The 20516-nt window shown below is 39.0% G+C and overlaps 1 protein-coding gene across 4 annotated transcripts in view; it reads left to right on the top strand.

Annotated features, from left to right (window-relative positions):
• Positions 1-5284: 5284 nt before the first annotated feature.
• The window catches only part of KLRG1 (killer cell lectin like receptor G1), a 41306-nt gene continuing 26074 nt past the window's right edge, over positions 5285-20516 (top strand). The window contains exons 1-4 of one of the 4 annotated variants that reach the window (XM_025995237.2): positions 11641-12125; positions 12303-12416; positions 16243-16645; positions 19536-19584. In XM_025995237.2, the coding sequence (XP_025851022.1) occupies positions 16553-16645; positions 19536-19584 (142 nt within the window). In that variant the 5' untranslated portion in view covers positions 11641-12125; positions 12303-12416; positions 16243-16552. Of the gene's footprint in view, positions 5432-11640; positions 12126-12302; positions 12417-16242; positions 16646-19535; positions 19585-20516 lie in introns of those variants that run through there. The other 3 variants (XM_072766063.1, XM_025995238.2, XM_025995239.2) reach the window with 3 other exon arrangements.

Genomic DNA, 20516 nt, shown 5'->3' with positions numbered 1-20516 from the left:
GGATCACGCCGTCCGTGGGCCGCTAAACCACTGGGCCAGTGGGGCTGCCCTTCCCGCTTGAATTTTAAAGCCCATGGAGGCTAAGTAACTTACTCAGGGTCCCACAGCTATTAAGGTGTCAGTATTCAAGTTTCTTATTTTAGGTGTTATATATGCATATAGTTAGTCTTCAGAGTCCAAGCTCTCAAGCGATACCTATGTTCACTTTAGAGTCTCCTGCATTTGTTTATTAATAGGTACATTGAATGCAGCCAAAGTGGTTATCATGTCTGGGTTGGGTTTGGATGTGTTCTCAAGAAAAAAATAAGAAAATTACAAGGTGAGTTTCTTTCTGATAATAAAAGTAATTTGTAATCAGAAAATACAGAGGACAAAAAAAAATCCATAAACCCACCAACAGGTTGTGTATTTCTCTTAGGAATATGTTACCTGTTTCTTTTCTTTTTTTAAAAGAGATTTATTTATTTATTCATGATAGACACACAGAGAGAGAGAGAGGCAGAGACACAGGAGGAGGGAGAAGCAGGCTCCATGCAGGGAGCCCAACGCGGGACTCGATCCCAGGACTCCAGGATTACGTGTGGGCCAAAGGCAGGCGCTAAACTTCTGAGCCACCCAGGGATCCCTTACTGTTTCTTTTTTGTCTTTTTTTTTTATTATTATTTTTTTAAATTTTCATTTATGATAGTCACAGAGAGAGAGAGAGAGAGAGAGAGAGAGAGGCAGACACACAGGCAGAGGGAGAAGCAGGCTCCATGCACCGGGAGCCTGATGTGGGATTCGATCCTGGGTGTCCAGGATCGCGCCCTGGGCCAAAGGCAGGCGCCAAACCGCTGCGCCACCCAGGGATCCCTCCCTTACTGTTTCTTTTTAAAAAACATTTAGTATCAAGTATTTCTCCATGTCACTAACTTTACAAATAAACTTTTTAAAAAAGATTTTATTTATTTATTCATGAGAGGCGGAGACATAGGCAGAAGGACACACAGGCTTGTTTTCAGGAGCCCCGTGCGGAAATTGATCCCAGGACCCCAGGATCAGACCTGAGCGGAAGGCAGCCACCCATGTGCCCCTAGAGTTAGGTTTTTTAAGTTATTTCTACAGAATTGCTTTTATTAATTCATTCAACAAATATTTACTGAGCAATTTACACTCTTACAGATTTTTGGAGATCCATGAGAAAAAAAGACAAAAAAAAAAAAAAAAAAAAAAAAACCCAACCCTTTTACATTGAACTTTCATTCTACAATTGATACATATTTGTTGGTGAATTCAAATTTTAACTTCAGAAACCTTGCCCTTTGGTCATTGCCTAGAGTAGCATTGGGCTGGAGGGAAGGTGGGTGCATGTTGGAAGTGGTGAAAGGTCCAGCAAAGCAGTGGAGTAGGATGAATAACGTCATATAGGAGTGAGAAGGAGGGAGACAGTTCCCTTTCCATCCACTTACAGATAACCTGGGTTACTTACCTGCTTCTCAGACTTCAGTGCCCATTGTGGAAACCTTCTGTGTCAGGGGCAAAAACTGAAATTTAGTGGGTTTTTTGTTTGTTTGTTTGTTTTTACCTTTCTGCTCTCTATCCAGCCACATCATTAACAGGGACATCATACCCATAACCCACACCCCCTTCATATACAAGGTTAAATCGCTCACTTTGTTTAGAAAGCAGTTCTGTGAGTTTTGTCCTAAAATCAAATGCTGAGGATGCCTTTTGTTTAGTATAAGCAGAGGAGAGAAAGGGGCTTGAAATAGTCCCCCCACCTTGTCCAACAGGGATATATTCCAAGACCCCTAGAAACCACAAACAGTACTGAAGCCTAATATATACTGTATTTTTTTCTTATACATACATACCTATGATAAAGTTTGTGAGGCACAGCAAGAGATCAATAATAATAACTACTAATAAAATAGAATAATTATAACAACATATGAGTGTGGTCTCTTTCAAAATAGCTGACTATACTGTACTCACCCTTCTTGTGATGGTGGGAGATGTTAACATGCCCACATGATGAGATGAAGTGAGGTGAATGACATAGGTATTGTTTAACATTAGGCTGCTATTGACAGGTAAGTCAGAAGGAGGATCATCTGCTTCCAGGATGTGGTTGACCTTGAGTAATTGACACCATAGAAAGCGAAACTGTGAGTTAGATGAGACTACTGTATCCTGAATTCTTCCTTCAATTTGTTGCTTTGATGACCTTCTCAGATCTGCTTTTTTGTTAACTCTGAGCTGGGAGTTTGGTTGGGAATGGCTTTGTAAACCTCTCAACAGCTTCCTTCTGTATGTGGTACAGGTTTTGCTTTTCACCATCAATCCTCCCTGATCACAATTTCTGATCTGCTGAGGGATCTTTCAAAATTTGTTTGGTAGTTTCTTTTCTTTCTTTCTTTCTTTTTTTAATTTTATTTATTTATTTATGATAGAGAGAGAGAGAGAGAGAGAGAGAGAGAGGCAGAGACACAGGCAGAGGGAGAAGCAGGCTCCATGCAGGGAGCCCGATGTGGACTGATCCCGGATCTCCAGGATCATGCCCTGGGCTGCGGGCAGTGCTAAACCGCTGAGCCACCCAGGCTGCCCTGTTTGGTAGTTTCTTAATCTTGTTATACATGTATTTAATTTGCTGTCTTGAACCAGATTTCAGTTTTGAATTTTGATTGATGCTTTCCTTTTAAAATATTTAACATATTTCAAGGACTATATATATATATATATATATATATATATATATATATATATACATATATATATATTTGTTTTTGGTAATTTTCAATTTTAATATGAGTTATCATTTCTAGAATAGATGCAAGAATAGTATCGTATTCACCTTGTATTCACCTCGATTTGCCAGTTGTTTATAAATTGTCCCATTTGCTTTATTAGTCTCCCCCCCTACACACACACACACACACACACACACACATGCACACACGCACACATACACACACTAGTTTATTTTGAACAATTTGGAAGTTGCCCATCACTGTTAAGTACATTAGTGTGTATTTCCTAAGAATAAAGACATTCTCACCTTATCACAGTGTAATTATCCAAAATTAGAAACTATAACATTGATAGAATATTATTGTCTAATCTATGGTCCATATTCAGATTTCATCAATTGTCCCAGTAAATATGCTTTATAATTTTTTCCCATTCCCCAACCACTGAAGCCAAGCAGGAGTCACACATTGTAGTTAGTTGTCATTTTTCTTCATCTTATCTGTCCTTCAGATTTTGAAAAGTACAGGTCACTTAATTTGTAGAATGTCTCTCATTTTAGGTGTGTCTGATATTTCCTCATGATTATATTAAGTATGCATTTTTTGATAACACTAAGAAGTGGTGTGTTCTTGTATCAGCCAGGACCCAGTTGGAAGAGAGATACTGTATCAGTAATTTTTAAGGAAAAATTTAATACAGACTTTTTTTATTATTATTTTTAAAAATATTTTATTCATGAGAGAGAGAGAAAGAGAGAGGAGGAGACACAGGCAGAGGGAGAAGCAGGCCTCCATGTAGCCAAGCAGGCTCCATGGGACTTGATCCTGGGTCTCCAGGATCAAACCCTGGGCTGAAGGCAGCGCTAAACCACTGAGCCACCTGGGCTGCTCTACAGACGTATTTTCTAGTAAAAAATAATTAGAGGGGATAAACAAGAACTCTAGGTTATTCAGAAGTTACACAGAAATAACAACTACAAAATGTAGCTACTGCTTCTGGGCTGAAGCAGAGTTAGCTAGGAAGTACCTTAGAAACTTGAAGGAAGAGCTAGCTTCCCCAACCACATGGTAGAGTCAGACCTCAGAAGAGAGGTTATAGTTCCTGCCACAGGAACAAGCCACCTACTGATGAGGTAAAGATAAATCGCTGGAGGGTGTGGGTTGATGTTAAACTGCCAGTGGGAGCCTTCCTTTGTCATTTTGACACGTTCCCATCATTTTTTGAGCAAATTCTTTACTCTTGGGTACACAGATGTTCCATGTTTATCTTGCATTTTAATTACCCTAGAATCAGTTATTTCTCCAAGGGAGCCTGGTGCCTTAGTGGAGAGTAGTGTTGAGAGACCAGGATGTGATTACAAGGTGTGTTTGTTGCTACTTGTGGGCCACTGCTTTAGAGCCCCTCAGCAGGCAGAGTTAGGAAATCTATATATCTTTCTAAGAATGAGAAACCAGGCTCTCATTATACTCAATATATTTATGTTTGTTCACACATGAGAAAACGCAGGAAGTAGTTTTATAACTGACAAACCATGCTATCGTGTAAAGTAAGCCTACTAATTAGAGTTCAGTATTTGCTTAAAGTTTCATTTTTTTTGTTGGTGAGATGAAATTTATAAATAATGAAATACACAACTCTTAAGGATATAATTCAGTGAATCTTAAAAAGTGCATTAACTGTAACCACCCTGTAATCAAGATTTGGTAGATTTTCATCGCCCAAGAAATTTCCTCATGTCCCTTTGCAGTCCTGTCTAGGATTTTCATTACAGTGTTGGATAGAAGTGGTAAAATTAGACATCCTTGGTCTGCTCCTGGGATAAAGCACACTTTGGCATGATGAATTGTCTCATATTTTTTCTGAATTTGATTTGCTGATTTTCTTTCAAAGCTCTTGTTGTCTATTTTCATGGTTGGAGTCTAATATTTTTTTCTTGTAATTGTCACTTTTGATATCAGAGTCATGATGGTTGCCTAAAATAAGTTGAAGAGTATACTTTTGTTTTCTATTTACTGAAGGAATTGTGTTGTTTATTCCTTGAAATTTGATAGAATATGCTATTGAAGTCATCTGAACATGAAGCTTACTTAACAAGATTTGTATTAACAAATTCAATTTCTTTTTTTTTAAGATTTTATTTATTTATTCATGAGAGACACAGAGACATAGGCAGAGGGAGAAGCGGGCTCCCTGCAGGGACCCTGATGCAGAACTCGATCCCAGAACTTTGGGATCATGCCCTGAGCTGAAGGCCGATGCTCAACCATTGAGCCACTCAGGTGTCCCAACAAATTCAATTTCCTTAGTAGGAAGAGCTGTTCAAAAATTTCTGTTTTTTCTCGTGTCAGTTGGTAAACTGTGTTTTTCAAGGAATTTTTCCATTTTATGTAAATTGTTAAATTTATTGGCACACAAATATAATATCCCCATATTATCCTTTAAATATCTTTATAGTAATATACTCTCTTCATTCTTAATATTCATAACTTGTCTTCTCTTTTTGTTTCTTGGTAAGTTTTTTTAAAAATGTTATTTATTTATTTATTCATGAGAGACACAAAGAGAGAGAAAGGCAGAGACACAGGCAGAGGGAGAAGCAAGCTTTATGCAGGGAGCCTGACATGAGACTGGATCCCAGGTCTCCAGAATCAGGTCCTGGGCTGAAGACGGTGCTAAACTGCTGAGCCACTTGGGCTGCCCAGTAAGTTTTGTTAGAAGTTTGTCAGCCAGTAATCTTATCAAATAACCAAATTTTTACTTTGTTAATTTTTCTGTTGCTTGTGGTTATGTTTTTAAAATTTTACTGATTTAGATTTAAAAATTTCTGACCTTTCTTCTGCTTGCTTTGGTTTTAATTTGCTACTCCTTTTGTATCTTCTTAAATTAGAAACATTATTTTAAATTTTTTTCTTTTGTATTCACTTAAAGCTCTAACATTCTCTCTAAGCCACTGTTTTAGCTGTGATCTATACCTTTTCATGTTGCATTTTCTTGATTATTTAGTTTTTAAATAATTTCTAATTTTGATTATTATTTTTTCTTTGACCCATGGATTATTTAGTGTGTGTGTGTGTGTGTGTGTGTATTTTAGGCATACAAAGAGTCATGTTAATTATTTTAACAGAACTTAATTTTTTTCTCCCTCTTTCTAATTATCTTTATTATTACATCAATGAAAAAAATCTCAAGTTAGTTCCAGTGGGTTTTTAACACCTCTCACCTCTCTAATGCTTTTAAAACTTTTTTTTTGCTTTTAAAATTTTTAAGAAATTAATTGATTAATTTATGGTTTTTTGGGGGAAAGATTTCTTTTGGAAAGATTTTTATTTTATTATTTATTTGAGAGAGAGCAGGCACAGAAGGTGTGAGCAGGAGAAGCACACTCCCTGCTGAGCAGAAAGCCCAATGCAGGGCTTGATCCCAGGACCCTGAGATCATAACCTGAGCTGAAGGGACACCTAAGTGACTGAGCCACCCTGGTGCCCCTGTAACACTGTTTTTAAATTGAGATATAATTAACATATATGTTTTACTTTTGAGTGTACAGTGTAATGATTTGATATATGTATACATTTCAGAATGATTAGCACAATAAGTTTAGTTAGCAGCCATCACCACAGTTACCAATTTTTTTCTTGTAGTGAGAGCTTTTAAGATCTACTCTCTTAGGAGCTTTCAAATATGTAATACAGTATTGCTAACTATAGTCACCATTCTGTACATTACACCCCCATGATTTATGCATCTTATAATTGGAAGTTTGTACCTTTTAACTAACTTTACCTATCTCCTCTACTCTTACTCCCTATGTCTGGCAACCACCAATCTTTTCTCTGTATCTATGAGTTCAGGGTTTTATTTTGTTTTGTTTTTGTTTTTTAGATCCCATATATAAATGAGATCATACAGTATTTGTTTTTCTCTGTCTGATTTATTTCACTTAATAGTACCTTCACGGTCCATGTATGTTGTCACAAATGACAGGATTTTCTTCTTTTTTTTATGACCAAATAATATTCCATTATGTATATATACCACAATTTCTTTATTCAGTCACTTATCAGCAGACAGTTTGTTTCAATGTGTTGGCTATTGTGAATAATGCCACAGTGAACCTGAAAATGCAGCTATATTTTGATATAAAAGATATGATAGTGATTTTGTTTTCTTCAGCTGTATACCCAGAAGTGGAATTATTGGATTATATGGTAATTATATTTTTTAAGATGCCTTCATACTGTTTTCCATAAGGGCTGCACCAATTTCATTCCCACTAATAGTGTACAGGGTTCCCTTTTCCTCCTATCCTCTCTGTTACTCTAATAACATTTGGTATTTCTTATTTTTCTTTGCCAATTTTTTTAGAAAAGATTTTATTTGTATATTTGAGAGAGAAAGAGTGTGAGGGAGTGAGGGGCAGGGGGTGAGGGACAAGCAGATTCCCCACTGAGCAGAAAGTCTAATGTGGGTCTTGATTCCAGGACCCTGAGATCATGAGCTGAGCCAAAGTACCTAGGCTTCTCTGGCTATTTTTAGAAGTACCCATTCTAACAGGTGTAAGGTAATACCTCATTGTGTTTTTATTTGTATTTCTCTGATGATTATAAGTGTGTTTTAAAATTTTTAAATAGGGGATCCCTGGGTGGCACAGTGGTTTGGCGCCTGCCTTTGGCCCAGGGCACGATCCTGGAGACCCGGGATTGAGTCCCACGTCAGGCTCCCTGCATGGAATGGAGCCTGCTTCTCCCTCTGCCTGTGTCTCTGCCTCTCTCTCTCTCTCTGTGTGTCTCTCATGAATAAATAAATAAAATTTAAAAAACTAAAATTTTTAAATATTTAGGAACTTTCTAGGTTTTTGATTCCACTCTACTGGTCAAATCTTCAAGATTATAACATATTGAAATTTATTAAAGCTTGTATTATTATTCAGTATGTAATTTACTTGGTAAATATTTCATTTACATTTAAAGGCATGTGTATTCTGTAGTTGTTTGGTGTCATTTTGTTGGATAAATTTCAATTCGTTCAAGACGGTTGATAGTATTGTTTAAATCTTATATTCTTACGATTTTTTTGTCTGTTTTATCAGTTATTGAGAAAGGGGTGTTTAAATTTTCATCTATGATTATGGATTTGTTTTTTTTTCAATTCAGTGAGATTTTGTTTCATGTATTTTGAAGTTGTATTATTAAGTGCATACTCATTTACAGTTGTTACATATATTTGATGCAGTGATTTATATAACTATGAAATGTACATCTTTACTTGTCAGTTTTGTCATATATTAATTTAACCACTGTGGTAGGCTAAAAAAATGTTCCCCACTCCCACCTCCAAAGATGTCTGTGTCCTAATCCCTGGAAGCTTTGAATGTATTTCCTTACATGGCAAAAGAAACTGTAGATATGCTTAAATTAAGAACCTTGTAATAGAGATTATATTGGATTATCCAGGTAGATCCAGTATAATCACACTAAGGTAGTAGAGTAAAAGTTAGAAAAAGGGGATGTAATGGTAGAAACAGAGATTGGGGTGATGCACTTTGAAATGGTGGAAGTGGCTTCAAGCCAAGGAATTCAGCCTATAACAGCAGGAAAATTGGGGTGCCTTTGTGGCTTTGGGGTTAAACCTCCAACTCCTGGTTTTGGCTGAGGTCATGATCTCAGTTGCGAAATCAAGCCCCATGTCGGGCTCTGTGCTCAGTGCAGAGTCTGCTGGAGATTCTCTCCCTCCTTCTCCCTTTGCCCCTCCCCCTCCTCATGCTGTTTCCATCTCCCTCTCCCCCTCTCTAAAACAAACAGACAAACAAATAGAATCATTAAAAAAAAAAAGTAGCAGGACAAATCAAGGACATGAATTCTTCCCTGAAGCTTCCAGAAGGAAAGCAGTCTTCTAACACCTTCATTTAAATTTTTTGACACCCAGAACTGTGAAAGGATAAATGTACATTGTTTTAAGTCACTGTTTGTGGTATTTGCTACAGCAACAATAACTAATATTACCACTTTAGGTTTTTTTGTTTACTGTTTGTATGTATCTTTTTCTGTACTTTCTTTCAACCTATTTCTTTCAACCTGCAGTGCATGTGTTATAACACAGCATATAGTTCATTTTCCCTTTTTCTCTAGTGTTACAATCTCTGCCATTTATTTGATGTGTTTAGTCTATTTATGATGAATTCAGTTATTGATATGGTTGGCTCTAGGTCTGTCATTTTGCTATTTGTTTATAGTTGTCTTGTATGTTATATTTTCCTTTGTTTCTTCTTTTAGAGAAATTAAGAAAAACACCATCTTGTATATGTCCCTATGTATTTACTCTTTCTGTTTCTTCTTCAGTCTTGTAGGTCTAAGTTTTCATATTGTGACATTTCTTTTCAGTATGAAGTGCTGCTTTTAGCATTTCTTATCGTGCTGGACTGCTAATGACAATTCTATGTTTTTTTTTTTTTTCTAAATAAAAGTCTTTTTTTTCCCTCTTTATTTTTGGTGGGTGTGTTTGCTAGATACAGAATTTTGGATTGGTAGTATCATTTACCCCAAACGGCAGATTTATTGAAATATAATTGACATATAGCATTTTGTAAATTTAAGGTATAAAGTGTGATGATTTGATATATGTGTATTTTGTAAAATGATTACCACATAAGTTTAGTTGCTACATTCAGCACCACATATAATTACCTGTGTGTGTGTGTGTGTGTGTGTGTGTGTGGTAAGAATGTTTAACATTTATTCTTAGCAAATTTCAGGTATACAATATAGCATTGTTAACTGCAATCACCATCTGGTATATTGCGTCCCCAGAACTTATTCATTTTTTTTCAATATTTTATTTATTTATTCATGAGAGACACACACACACAGAGAGGCAGAGACATAGGCAGAGAGAGAAGCAGGCTCCATGCAGGGAGCCCCATGTGGGACTCGATCCCGGGACCCAGGATCATGCCCTGGGCCCAAGGCTCAACCACTGAGCCACCCAGGCGTCCTGAACTTATTCATCTTATAACTGGAAGTTTATACCTTTTGACCAATATCTCCTCATTTGTCCCACCCTTCAGCCCCTGGCAACTACCATTTTTTCTATTAATATGAGTTTTTTTTTAAGATTTTACATGTAAATGAGATCATGTAGTATTTCTTTTTCTCTGACTTATTTCCCTTGGCATAATGCCCTTGAGTTCCATCCATGGTGTCACAAATGGCAGGATTTCCTTCATTTTTGTGGGTTAATAATATTCCATTATATCTGTATACCACATTTTCTTTATCCATTAATCCACTGATGAGCACACAGGTTATTCCCATGTCTTGACTATTGTGAATAATGCTGTAGTGAACAAGGGGGTGCAGATACCTCTTTGACATTGTGATTTAATTTCCTTTAGCTATAGACCCAGAAGTGGAATTGCTGGATCATATAGTAGTTCTATTTTTAGTTTTTTGAGGAACTTCCATGTTGTTTTCCATAGTGGCTGAACCAATAGTATTATTATTTTGCCTTTTAAAAAACAGTATTCTGTTGTCTTTCTTCTTCTTGGTTTCTGATGAGACTTCAGCTATCATTCATGTCATTGTCCCCCTCTGTTAATATGTTGTTTTTTCTGGCTGCTTGCAATATTTTCTATCTGGTTTTCAGCAGTTTTGTTATGATGTTTTTAGGTATGATTTTCCTTATATTTATCCTGAATGGGGTTCACTGAATTTCTCATATCTGTACATTTTGCACTAAATTTGGGAAATATTTGATCATTAATTCTTCAAATTCTTTTCTTTCTCCATTATTTTGCTCTTATGTTTCTGGGGCTTCACTTATAAGCACTTGATAATTGTCCTGTAGGACAATTCCTACAGATCACAGAGGCTCTGTTTGTAAATTTTTTCTCTTCTTTGTATTAGATAATTTCTAGCAATCTATCTTCACATTCCATTGGCCTTTTCTTCTATCCTCTCCAGTTTGTTGTTAATCCCATTCAGTTGGGTTTTTATTTTTAAATTTTTAAAAGTTTTTATTTTTGGGGTTTTTTAATTTTAGTTTTTAAAAATTCTGGATATTACTCTTTTCTGATTAAAATTTTTACTTGATTTTTTAAAATAATTTGTTTCTCTCCTAAGATTCTTCATCTTCTTACTCATTATGACTATATTTTCCTCTTGTCTATAAGCATATTTATAGCTGTTAATGTCCTTGTTTGCTGATTCCAACATCTATGTCATCTTAAGTTTCTTTTCTAGTTGCTTACTTACCTCTGGGCTGTGGCCCACATTATTTTATTTCTATGCATTGTAATTCTTTTTTATTGTAGGCTGGAGATTAAATACATTACAGGGAGTCTGCATTATGTTGTCTTTCTTTAAATAAAGTTTTTATATGAGAATAATGTAAGCTTTATAGAAGAGTTTCGAAGGTAGTACATAGAATTTTTTTCATACCCATCACCTCATTTCTTCTAATTTTTTCTTTCTGCTTGCTATGGCGTTTATTACAGCAAGCAAACCTCACCGCCTCAACCTCACAGCTATAAACTAGGATGTGAACCCCCGAAAGCCTATATAAATAGCCAAAATAATGGTTATCAACCCTGGAGACTGAAGCTCTCCAGCCAGTCTTTTAAATGTTTAGAACAGGGACGCTGGGTGGCTCAGTGGGTGAGCCTCTGCCTTTGGCCCAGGGCGTAATCCCGGGGTCCTGGGGTCGAGCCCTACGTGGGGCTCCCTGCGGGGAGCCTGCTTCTCCCTTCTCCCTCTGCCTGTGTCTCTGCCTCTCTCTGTGTCTCTCATGAATAGATAAATACAATCTTTGAAAACTAAAATAAAAGGATAAATTAGAACACTTCTAAAAAGCCCTGTTAGCTGGTGGCCCAGCCTATTCACAGGCAACCACTGGGAGACACCAAGAAAGTCTCTCAGAAGGCGGCGTAAGCATCTCACGAACAGCGTGCAGCGGGGAGGCGGCAAGTTGCAAACGCTCAAAAGCCCCCGAGGCACACGGTAGAGGCTCGAGGCTGGTTGTTGCGCGAACCACGAACCACGAACCACAGAACGTGACTGCGGGCGAGTCACAGAACGTGACACGCTCCAACGCGCTCAGGCCCGCCTGCCCCCTGCCGCAGGAGCCTGGGGCCGCCGGCCGGGCCTGCAGACCTCGGCGTCCGCGGCCGGGAAGCCTGGTTTCGTTTCACGTCGGCTGCCTCAGGTTGCGAGGGCTCGCTTGGAAAGAGACGGGAGAGGGACTTAGAAAACCTCCCTACGCCGAACATCTAAACGTCCCGGTGCTTCCGTAACCGGGAAAATCCCGTCTGACGAGGCCTGGCGAAGGCGGCGCGGAATTCCCGGAGCAGACTCTGGAGACGAATTTCCTCAAGCGCAGCGCGTCCGGGGCGGGCGCAGGCGGTGAGCCCGGTGCCCTGGGTGGCGGGGCCGTTTCCACCGACGTTAGCGTGTTAGGTGACCCTGGCACCGGCCTCAGAGCTAAGAATCCGTGACTGCCCCGCTAGTACTGATTGGCTGCAGGGTTTCTTTGAACTTCACCAGTTTTTCACTCGTGTTCTTTTCTGTTCCGGGACCTAGGATATGCCGTCGAGCGTTTAGTGCTCCTATTTTCTTGATCCCCTGTGGTCTGTGGTAGTGCCTCAGCGTGTTCTACTGTTCATGACCTTGACACGGTTAAAGAGTACGAGTCAGGTATTTAGCAGAATACTTTTCAATTTACAGTTACTTGATTGTTTTTTTTTCGATCTTAGACTGAGATTATGGGTTTTGGTAAAATACACCACAGTAATTAGTTATCTTATTGCACCGCATTGAGGGTACATGATATCAGTAAGACTTACTACTGGTGGTTTACATGATTGACTGTGTATATGTAAAAGGTTGTGCTTGATGTATATATAGGGTATATATATAGGGTATATATATAGGGTATATATATAGGTGCGTGTATGTATACATATGTATGTTGTGCCCAAGATTGCGAATCCGAGAAACCACCAAGGAGCCGCGACACCCATGCAAGCTCGAGCTTGGGTCCAGGTATACCCGACACAGCCGAGCAGGGACTTGGACCCCCAAGTGGGTTACAGCTGGGTTTTTTATGGGCTGGTCTAGAGGATTTTCAGGAGTGGAGGAATTTCTCAAGTTCTGTTTACATTCTGATATGGGGCTTAAGGGCATTGAGCTCTGTTCTCATTCTAATATGGGATCTAATATGGGCTAGGCTCTGTTGTCTTTGGGGTATGGGATTTCCCTGCCAAGGACATTCTGCAGTTTTTCCTGTAAAGTTCAGCTCTTATTCCTCTTATTCACAGGGGCCTAAGATGGCTGTACTTGTGCTAATGCTAACCTTGAGGTGGAATGGCCTTAATTTTTCTCGGCCTCCACAATATATGATGGAAAATTATTCAGCCTTAAAAAAAGAAAGAAATCCTTCTATTTGCAACAACGTAGATGAAACAAGAGGACATTGTCTATGTGAAATAAGCCAGACCAGAAAGACAAATTTTACATGATCTCACTATGGAGTCTAAGAAAAAAGTGTTGAGTTCACAGTAACAGAGTAGAGAGGTCATTGTCAGAGGCTAGTGGTGGGGGGAAAAGGGGAGATACTGATCAAAGGATATAAACTTTCAGTGAAAAGGTGAATAAGCTCCGGAATCCTAGTAGACATACAGCACGGTGACTATAGTTAACAAGAGAATGGATAAACCAACCAGTCTCTCCATAGAGTGGAATATATTCAGCAATAGAAAGGAATGAATTATTGATATACCCTACACTACAACATGCATGAGTCTCCTTTTATGACAAACTTGGGAAAGATAGAAACTAATCTACAGTGTAAAAGGCAAATCAGTGGATGCCTAGAGAGAGGTGAATGGTAGGCCCAGAAAGGCAGTAGTACAGAGTATAAAGTAACTTTCGTTGGTGACAAATACATTTATTTTCTTGATTGTGGTGATGGCTTCACTGGTACATGCATGTATGCTAATTATATCTCAATAAAGCTATGAGAAAATGATATATACTTGAGGGGCACCTGGCTGGCTCAGTCTGTAGAGCATGTGACTCTTGATCTTGGGGTTGTGAGTTCAAGCCCACTGTTGGGTGTAGGAGCCTACTTAAAAGAAAAATGTATATTTAAAATTTGCTGAGAGTAGATTTCAAGTATTTTCACCCCCCCAACACAAATGGTAACTGTTGAATATATTAATTACTTTGTGGTAATCATTTCACCATGTGTACTTATATCAAAAATTCCACATTATATGCCTTAAATATATACAATTTTTTTCAATTTAATTAACATGTAGTGTATTATTAGATTCAGAGGTAGAATTTAGTGATTCCTCAGATTCATATAACACTCAGTGCTCATCACATCACATGTCCTCCTCAATGCCCATCACTCAGTTACCCCACCCCCACCATTCTCCCTACTGGCAACCCCTCAGCTTGTTCCCTGTTGTTCAGAATCTCTTATGGTTTGCGTCCCACTCTGTTTTACTTTTATTTTATTTTTCTTTCCCAATGATCATGTGTTTTGTTTCTTAAATTCCACATATGAGTGAAATCATATGGTATTTGTCTTTGACTGACTTAATTCACTTAGCATAATATCCTCTAGTCCCTCCATGTCTTTGTAAATGGTAAGATATTATTCTTTTTGATGGCTGAGTAATAAATATACACAATTTTTTAAAGCTTTTTTTTAAAAAAAGATTTTACTTATTTATTCATGAGAAACACAGAGAGAGAGGCAGAGACACAGGCAGAGGGAGAAGCAGGCTCCATTCAGGGAGCCCGATGTGGGACTTGATCTGGGACTGTGGGATCACACCCTGAGCCAAAGGCAGACACTCAACAGCTGAGCCACCCAGGCGTCCTAGTATACACAATTTTTTTTTAAATTTTTTATTTTTTTATTTTTTATTTTTTTAATTAATTAATTTATTTATGATAGTCAGAGAGAGAGAGAGAGAGAGAGAGGCAGAGACACAGGCAGAGGGAGAAGCAGGCTCCATGCACCGGGAGCCCAATGTGATTCGATCCTGGGTCTCCAGGATCGCGCCCTGGGCCAAAGGCAGGCGCCAAACCGCTGCGCCACCCAGGGATCCCAACACAATTTTTTTTAAAACAAACTTTGCTTTTTAAAATTTTATTTTATTTTTATTTATTTTTTAATTAAAAACATTTTTTTAGTATACACAATTTTAATTAAAAATGCTGCAGGTAAAAGTCAGTATGAATTCATAGCTTTTTAAAAATTCCTGAGTTGTAATCCAATACTATTATTTATTTTGTTGCTCTAATTGTTTCATTTTTAGACAATGGGAACTTTGTCAGACTGGTTCCTGTGTCTTTCTGACATGTCCTCATCTTTTGTTTTGTTTTAGTTTTTGAGTACTTCCTCATTTTCTAGCAGTAAAAGGTGCCCAGGCTCTTCTTGGATTTTCTGTGCCCTGACCCTAGATTTAGTCATTTCCTCAAAGAGTTCTGGTTCTTATGCTGCCACCACTGCCTCCGTCTCGTCCTCTTCCTTCTTCTTCAGGTCATCTTTTTTTTTTTTTTTTTAAGATTTAATTTATTTATCCATGAGAGAAACAGAGAGAGAGAGAGAGAGAGGCAGAGACACAGGCAGTGGGAGAAGCAGGCTCAATGGAGGGAGCCCGACTTGGGACTCGACCCCGGGTCTCCAGGATCACGCCCTGGGCTGAGGTGGTGCTAAACCACTGAGCCACTGGGGCTGCCCTTCTTCAGCCCATCTTAACTGTCCCCCACCCCCGTCTTAACTGTTTTTAAGTATACTGCTAAGTAGTGTTAAATAGTGTTATGGACTTAATATTTGTGTCCCCTTCCCTCCCCAAAGTCATATGTTGAAAGCTTAACCTCCAGTGTGGCTTTATTTATTTTATGACAGGGCATTTATTTATTTATTTATTTATTTATAAAATATTATATTTATTTATTCATGAGAGACACAGAGAGAGAGGCAGAGACACAGGCAGAGGGAGAAGAAGGCTGCCTGAGGAGAGCCCGATGTGGGACTCGATCCCAGGATCCCGGGATCAGACCTGATCCAAAAGCAGACCCTCAACCACTGAGCCACCCAGGTACCCCTGTGATGGGGTCTTAAAGTGGTACAAGAATTTCGTCCCCTGAGTGCCCAGGTTCTTGGTCATGCCGTTTTGAAGAATGAAGAGTGATGGGCAGCAGAGTAAAGTTTATGAGCAAGAGTATAAAGCTCCCAGAGAGGGAGGGGGGCCAAGTGGGTTGCCCCCAGAGTTTCTAAGTTTAGAGGTTTTTATGAGCTCTTTTAAGCAAAACTTTCTTAAGCGATCAGGGTGTGCTGAGTCATGCCAATCAGAGCTTTGGTCACGTATCTGTCTCCCTGTTAGGTTAGGTTACTGTCTCTGCGCTGATGGTCTTTTTTTTGCGGGTATCTGGGGACTTAGGTCTTAACTGCTTCTTGCCTGTGATATTGACAAATGCTTTTGTGATTGTCTTATTTTAGGACATTTTGGAGAACTCATTTCTGCAAAGGCTGCAAAGCAGAATGCTAGTGTGTTTCTAAGATGCAGAACAAGACATCAGTGCTATTTTATTTCAGCTGTCCTGTCCATATTTTCTTATTGGGGACCCTAGCCCTGACTACCTGTCCAACTAACTAACTCCTAACAGAAGAAAGTAACTAAAGTTAATGAGGTCATTATGGTGGGGTCCTGATCTGATAGAATTAGTGCCCTTATAAGAAGAGCTACCAGAGAGTGTGCAGGCTCCCTTTCTTCCTGCAAAAGTGCGCTGAGGAAAGGCTACGGAGCACCATGGTGAGAAGGCCTCTGCAGCCCAACGGAGGAGTTCTCACCAGATACCAACCCTGCCAGCAGCTTCATCGTGAACTTCCAGTGTCCAGAAATGTGAGCAAATAAATTTCTGTTGTTTAAGCTACTAGTCTAGGGTGTTTTGTTACGGCTGCCTAAGTAGACTGGTACAAGTATATTCACCTTGTTATAAAACATAGCTCCAGGAGTTTCTCATCTTGTAGCACTGAAGCTATAACCATTAAATAATTCCCCATTTCTCCCTCTCCCCAGTTCCAGCAATCACCATTTTATTTTTTGTTTCTATGAATTGACTGCTTTGGATACCTCATATATGCGGAATCACAGAGTATATGTCTTTTTGTGTATGGGTGTGTGTGCCTGCATGTGATGGGCTTATTTCTTTTGTCATAATATCTTTTTTAAAAAGGATTATTTATTTGTTTATTTATTTATTCATGAGAGACATAGAGAGAGAGGCAGAGACACAGGCAGAGGAAGAAGTAGGCTCCCTGCAGGAAGCCCCATGCAGGACTTGATCCCAGGGCCCCCTGGATCACGACCTGAGCTGGAGGCAGACACTTAGCCACTGAGCCACCCAGGTATCCCTCATTTATCATAATATCTTCAAGGTCCCTCCATGTTGTAGAGTGTGACACAATTTTCTTCCTTTTTAAGATTGAATAATATCCCATTTTTGGGGGGATCCCTGGGTGGCGCAGCGGTTTAGCGCCTGCCTTTGGCCCAGGGCGCGATCCTGGAGACCCGGGATCGAATCCCATGTCGGGCTCCCGGTGCATGGAGCCTGCTTCTCCCTCTACCTGTGTGTCTGCCTCTCTCTCTCTCTCTGTGTGTGACTATCATGAATAAATAAAAAAAAAAATTAAAAAAATATCCCATTTTTTGTATAGACCACATTTTATGTTGTCTTTTTTTTTTAATTTAAAAAGATTCTATTTATTTATTTGATGGAGAGCATGCATAAGCAGGGGGAGCAGGAGAAGGAGGAGCAGGCTCACCACTAAGCAGGGATCCTGATGTGGGGCTCAGATCCCAGGACCCTGGGATCATGACCCCCAGCCAAAGGCAGATGCCCACTGACTGAGCTACCCAAGAACCCCTGTTGTCTTCTTTGTAAGGGCATCAAAGTTTGTTCTTAGAGGCAGCTAAGTTATTGGTAGATCTTTTTGGTTCTGTTGGGTTTTACTTATTTTTTTTCCTCTGGGCATACTGGTCAGCATTGTATCACCTCTGGTCTGTATTCAGCTGTCTGCCCTTCAGGGGGCCATCCCAACAGGGGCTTTCAGGGGCCTGTCCTTGGCCTGTGCAGCCTAGCTCTTAGCAAAGGACCACGGCGAATTCCCATCTAGTTTTTGGACACCTCTTGTCAGTTACCCTGCCTGTAAGCTCCAGGCACACAAACAGCTCAAAACTTGCATCTCTGCCTCTTAGTGAGCAGCTTAGTGAGACTTAGTGAGACTGCTGTTCTATTTAGGATTCATTTTCCTACTTGTGCTGGAGAATGGCCCTAGGTAGAACACCAGGTGACCCTAGTGCTCACCTTTGCATATTCTGTTTTCTTAGGGATCACAGTGCTGCATGTATTTCTGTGCCTGAAAACAGTTGCCTCATGTATTTCATGCATTTTATCATATATATAGTTTTTTTCTGGCTGAAAGGTTAAGTCCAGTCTTACTCTGTTATGGTGGGAAGCAGAATTCTATTAGGTTTTTTAAAAAATATATATATATTTTAATGATTATCATTATTTTTTAAAGTAATCTCTGTGCCCAACGTGGAGCTCAAGCTCATGACTCTGAGATCAAGAGTCATGTGCCCTACCACCTGAGCTAGCCAGGCCCCCCAGAGCTATCCTTTTATTACTATACTCTCCCCGTTTTTCAGCTCTTTCTTATCTTGAACTTATGGAGAGTTTTAATTTTGTTTCTCTTTTCCTTACTTTAACTTTTTATTAACGGTTCACCTATTTAGAAATACATTATTCACACTTTAGAATGTATTTATTTAATTCGTTTCCCTTATAGGTGTCTTTGCACATAAAAATGAGAGACCAAGGAGAGAAAATTTAGTGGAATGTCTTACACTGTGAAGTGTAAAGATTAGAACACAATTGGGAAGATGTTTGGGGGAACATGGGAGTACAGCATATTCACAAGCCATATATATGAAATAGTTCATTTTCTCCATGTTGCCAGGCACAGGCAGCCAACAGTCCATTTCTTTCTTTCTTTCTCTCTCTCTTTTTTTTTTTTTGATTTTATTTATTTATTCCTGAGAGACAGAGAGAGAGAGAGAGAGAGAGGCAGAGACACAGGCTCCACTCAGGGTGCCCGACGTGGGACTTGACCCAGGTCTCCAGGATCAGGCCCTGGGCTGAAAGGTGGCGCTAAACTGCTGAGCCACCTGGGCTGCCCCAACAGTCCATTTCTCTTGTTTTACATATCATCAACTAACAGCTCCAAGAAACAATGAAATTGGTCCCATTGGACGTGCACCTATTTTCTGAAAAGGAAACAAAGCAAATATAAAATCTGAGATAAATTCATAGCTAAGAACCACTGTCATTTTTATTCCAGTTTCCTTAATTGAAATTGCTGGACTTTAGAGCACCTTTTCCTTGCTCAATAGAATTAGGTGAGATTGGAATCAATTTAACATGTATTTAATGAGTATCTATGAGAGAGTGTAGTGAGGAAAAAAAAATCACATTTTAGAGTATTAATTTCTTAATCAACTCCACATTTTGAGTCATTTCCTGAAAAATTACTTCTGTTTTTATCATGCTGGACCATTAAAAAAAAAAAAGAACTTGACAACCTTTAAATTTCCTGCCAGCAGTTTAGACATTGTGTCAGTGTTTCCTCACAGACGTGTCTCTTCATACTTCTGTAATTTTACTCTCTCAGCTGAATGTGAATGACATTAGATAAAGATGATTGACAATGATATTTATTCTGTATGGCAGTGGTCTACTGAACCCCAAGCCCAGAATGACTACAGACCACAGCCAAAAGGTGAGTTAATCAAGTTCATGTGCGAAACTGTGCATAGTGGGGGATGAATGGGAGGTAGAATAAGTTTGGAGTACAGGATGTAGAAAAATTGAGGGTACTTTGTTTTGTTTTGTTTTTTAAAGAATTTTTTAAAAAAGATTTATCTATTCATTCATTCAGAGAGAGCGAAGAGAGAGGCAGAGACACAGGCGGAGGGAGAAGCAGGCTCCATGCAGGAAGCCTGATGTGAGACTCGATCCCGGGTCCCCAGGATCACACCCCAGGCTGCAGGCGGCGCTAAACCACTGCGCCACCGGGGCTGCCCAAATTGAGGGTACTTTGAAGGAATACATTTAGTTTAGTTTGGAGTCCAGATTTGGAATATGAAAATCTGGTATATGTTCAAGGATCTGATCTTAGGTCTCAGGTAAAATCTTTTGTAACCATTCACTTCTATGAAACTCAAGCTAAGGCTGTTTTAATTCTAAGTATCTCTCTTTTTCAGACTATGAAATGGGGAAAAAAGATACCAATACCTTTGTTAATGGATAATAGTAAGAGTTTGTTAGAAAAGAAACGGATTCACATTATCTAGGTTTCCCTCTCACAGTATTGCACTGGAGTGTTTTAGAAATGGGAAGAAGGTATGAAGAATACTACAAATAAGTGTTCCTGGTGATTTTTTTGAGATTTGAGGATGAAAAAGACATTTTTATGTGGACTTCTGAGAGAACACTTCCTGAGACAGGCAGATCATAATTTAAGAGCTAAAATTAATATTTAATTTTATATCTTAAGCAATAAACTCCCATAAAGTATATTCTTCAGTGTGGCTTTATCAGCTTTCTCTGTTTTTGCTACATACTCTTATTATTATGATTTTTAGTGTTGTTCTTTGAAAGCATTGCTATAATTTACTATATCATTCCAGTATACTCGGACATTTGGCTTTA

Source organism: Vulpes vulpes, chromosome 8, assembly GCF_048418805.1.
Source record: "Vulpes vulpes isolate BD-2025 chromosome 8, VulVul3, whole genome shotgun sequence".
Lineage (NCBI taxonomy): Eukaryota > Metazoa > Chordata > Mammalia > Carnivora > Canidae > Vulpes > Vulpes vulpes.
Note: the sequence above shows the minus strand (reverse complement) of the source record. Positions and strands in the feature narration are given on the sequence as shown.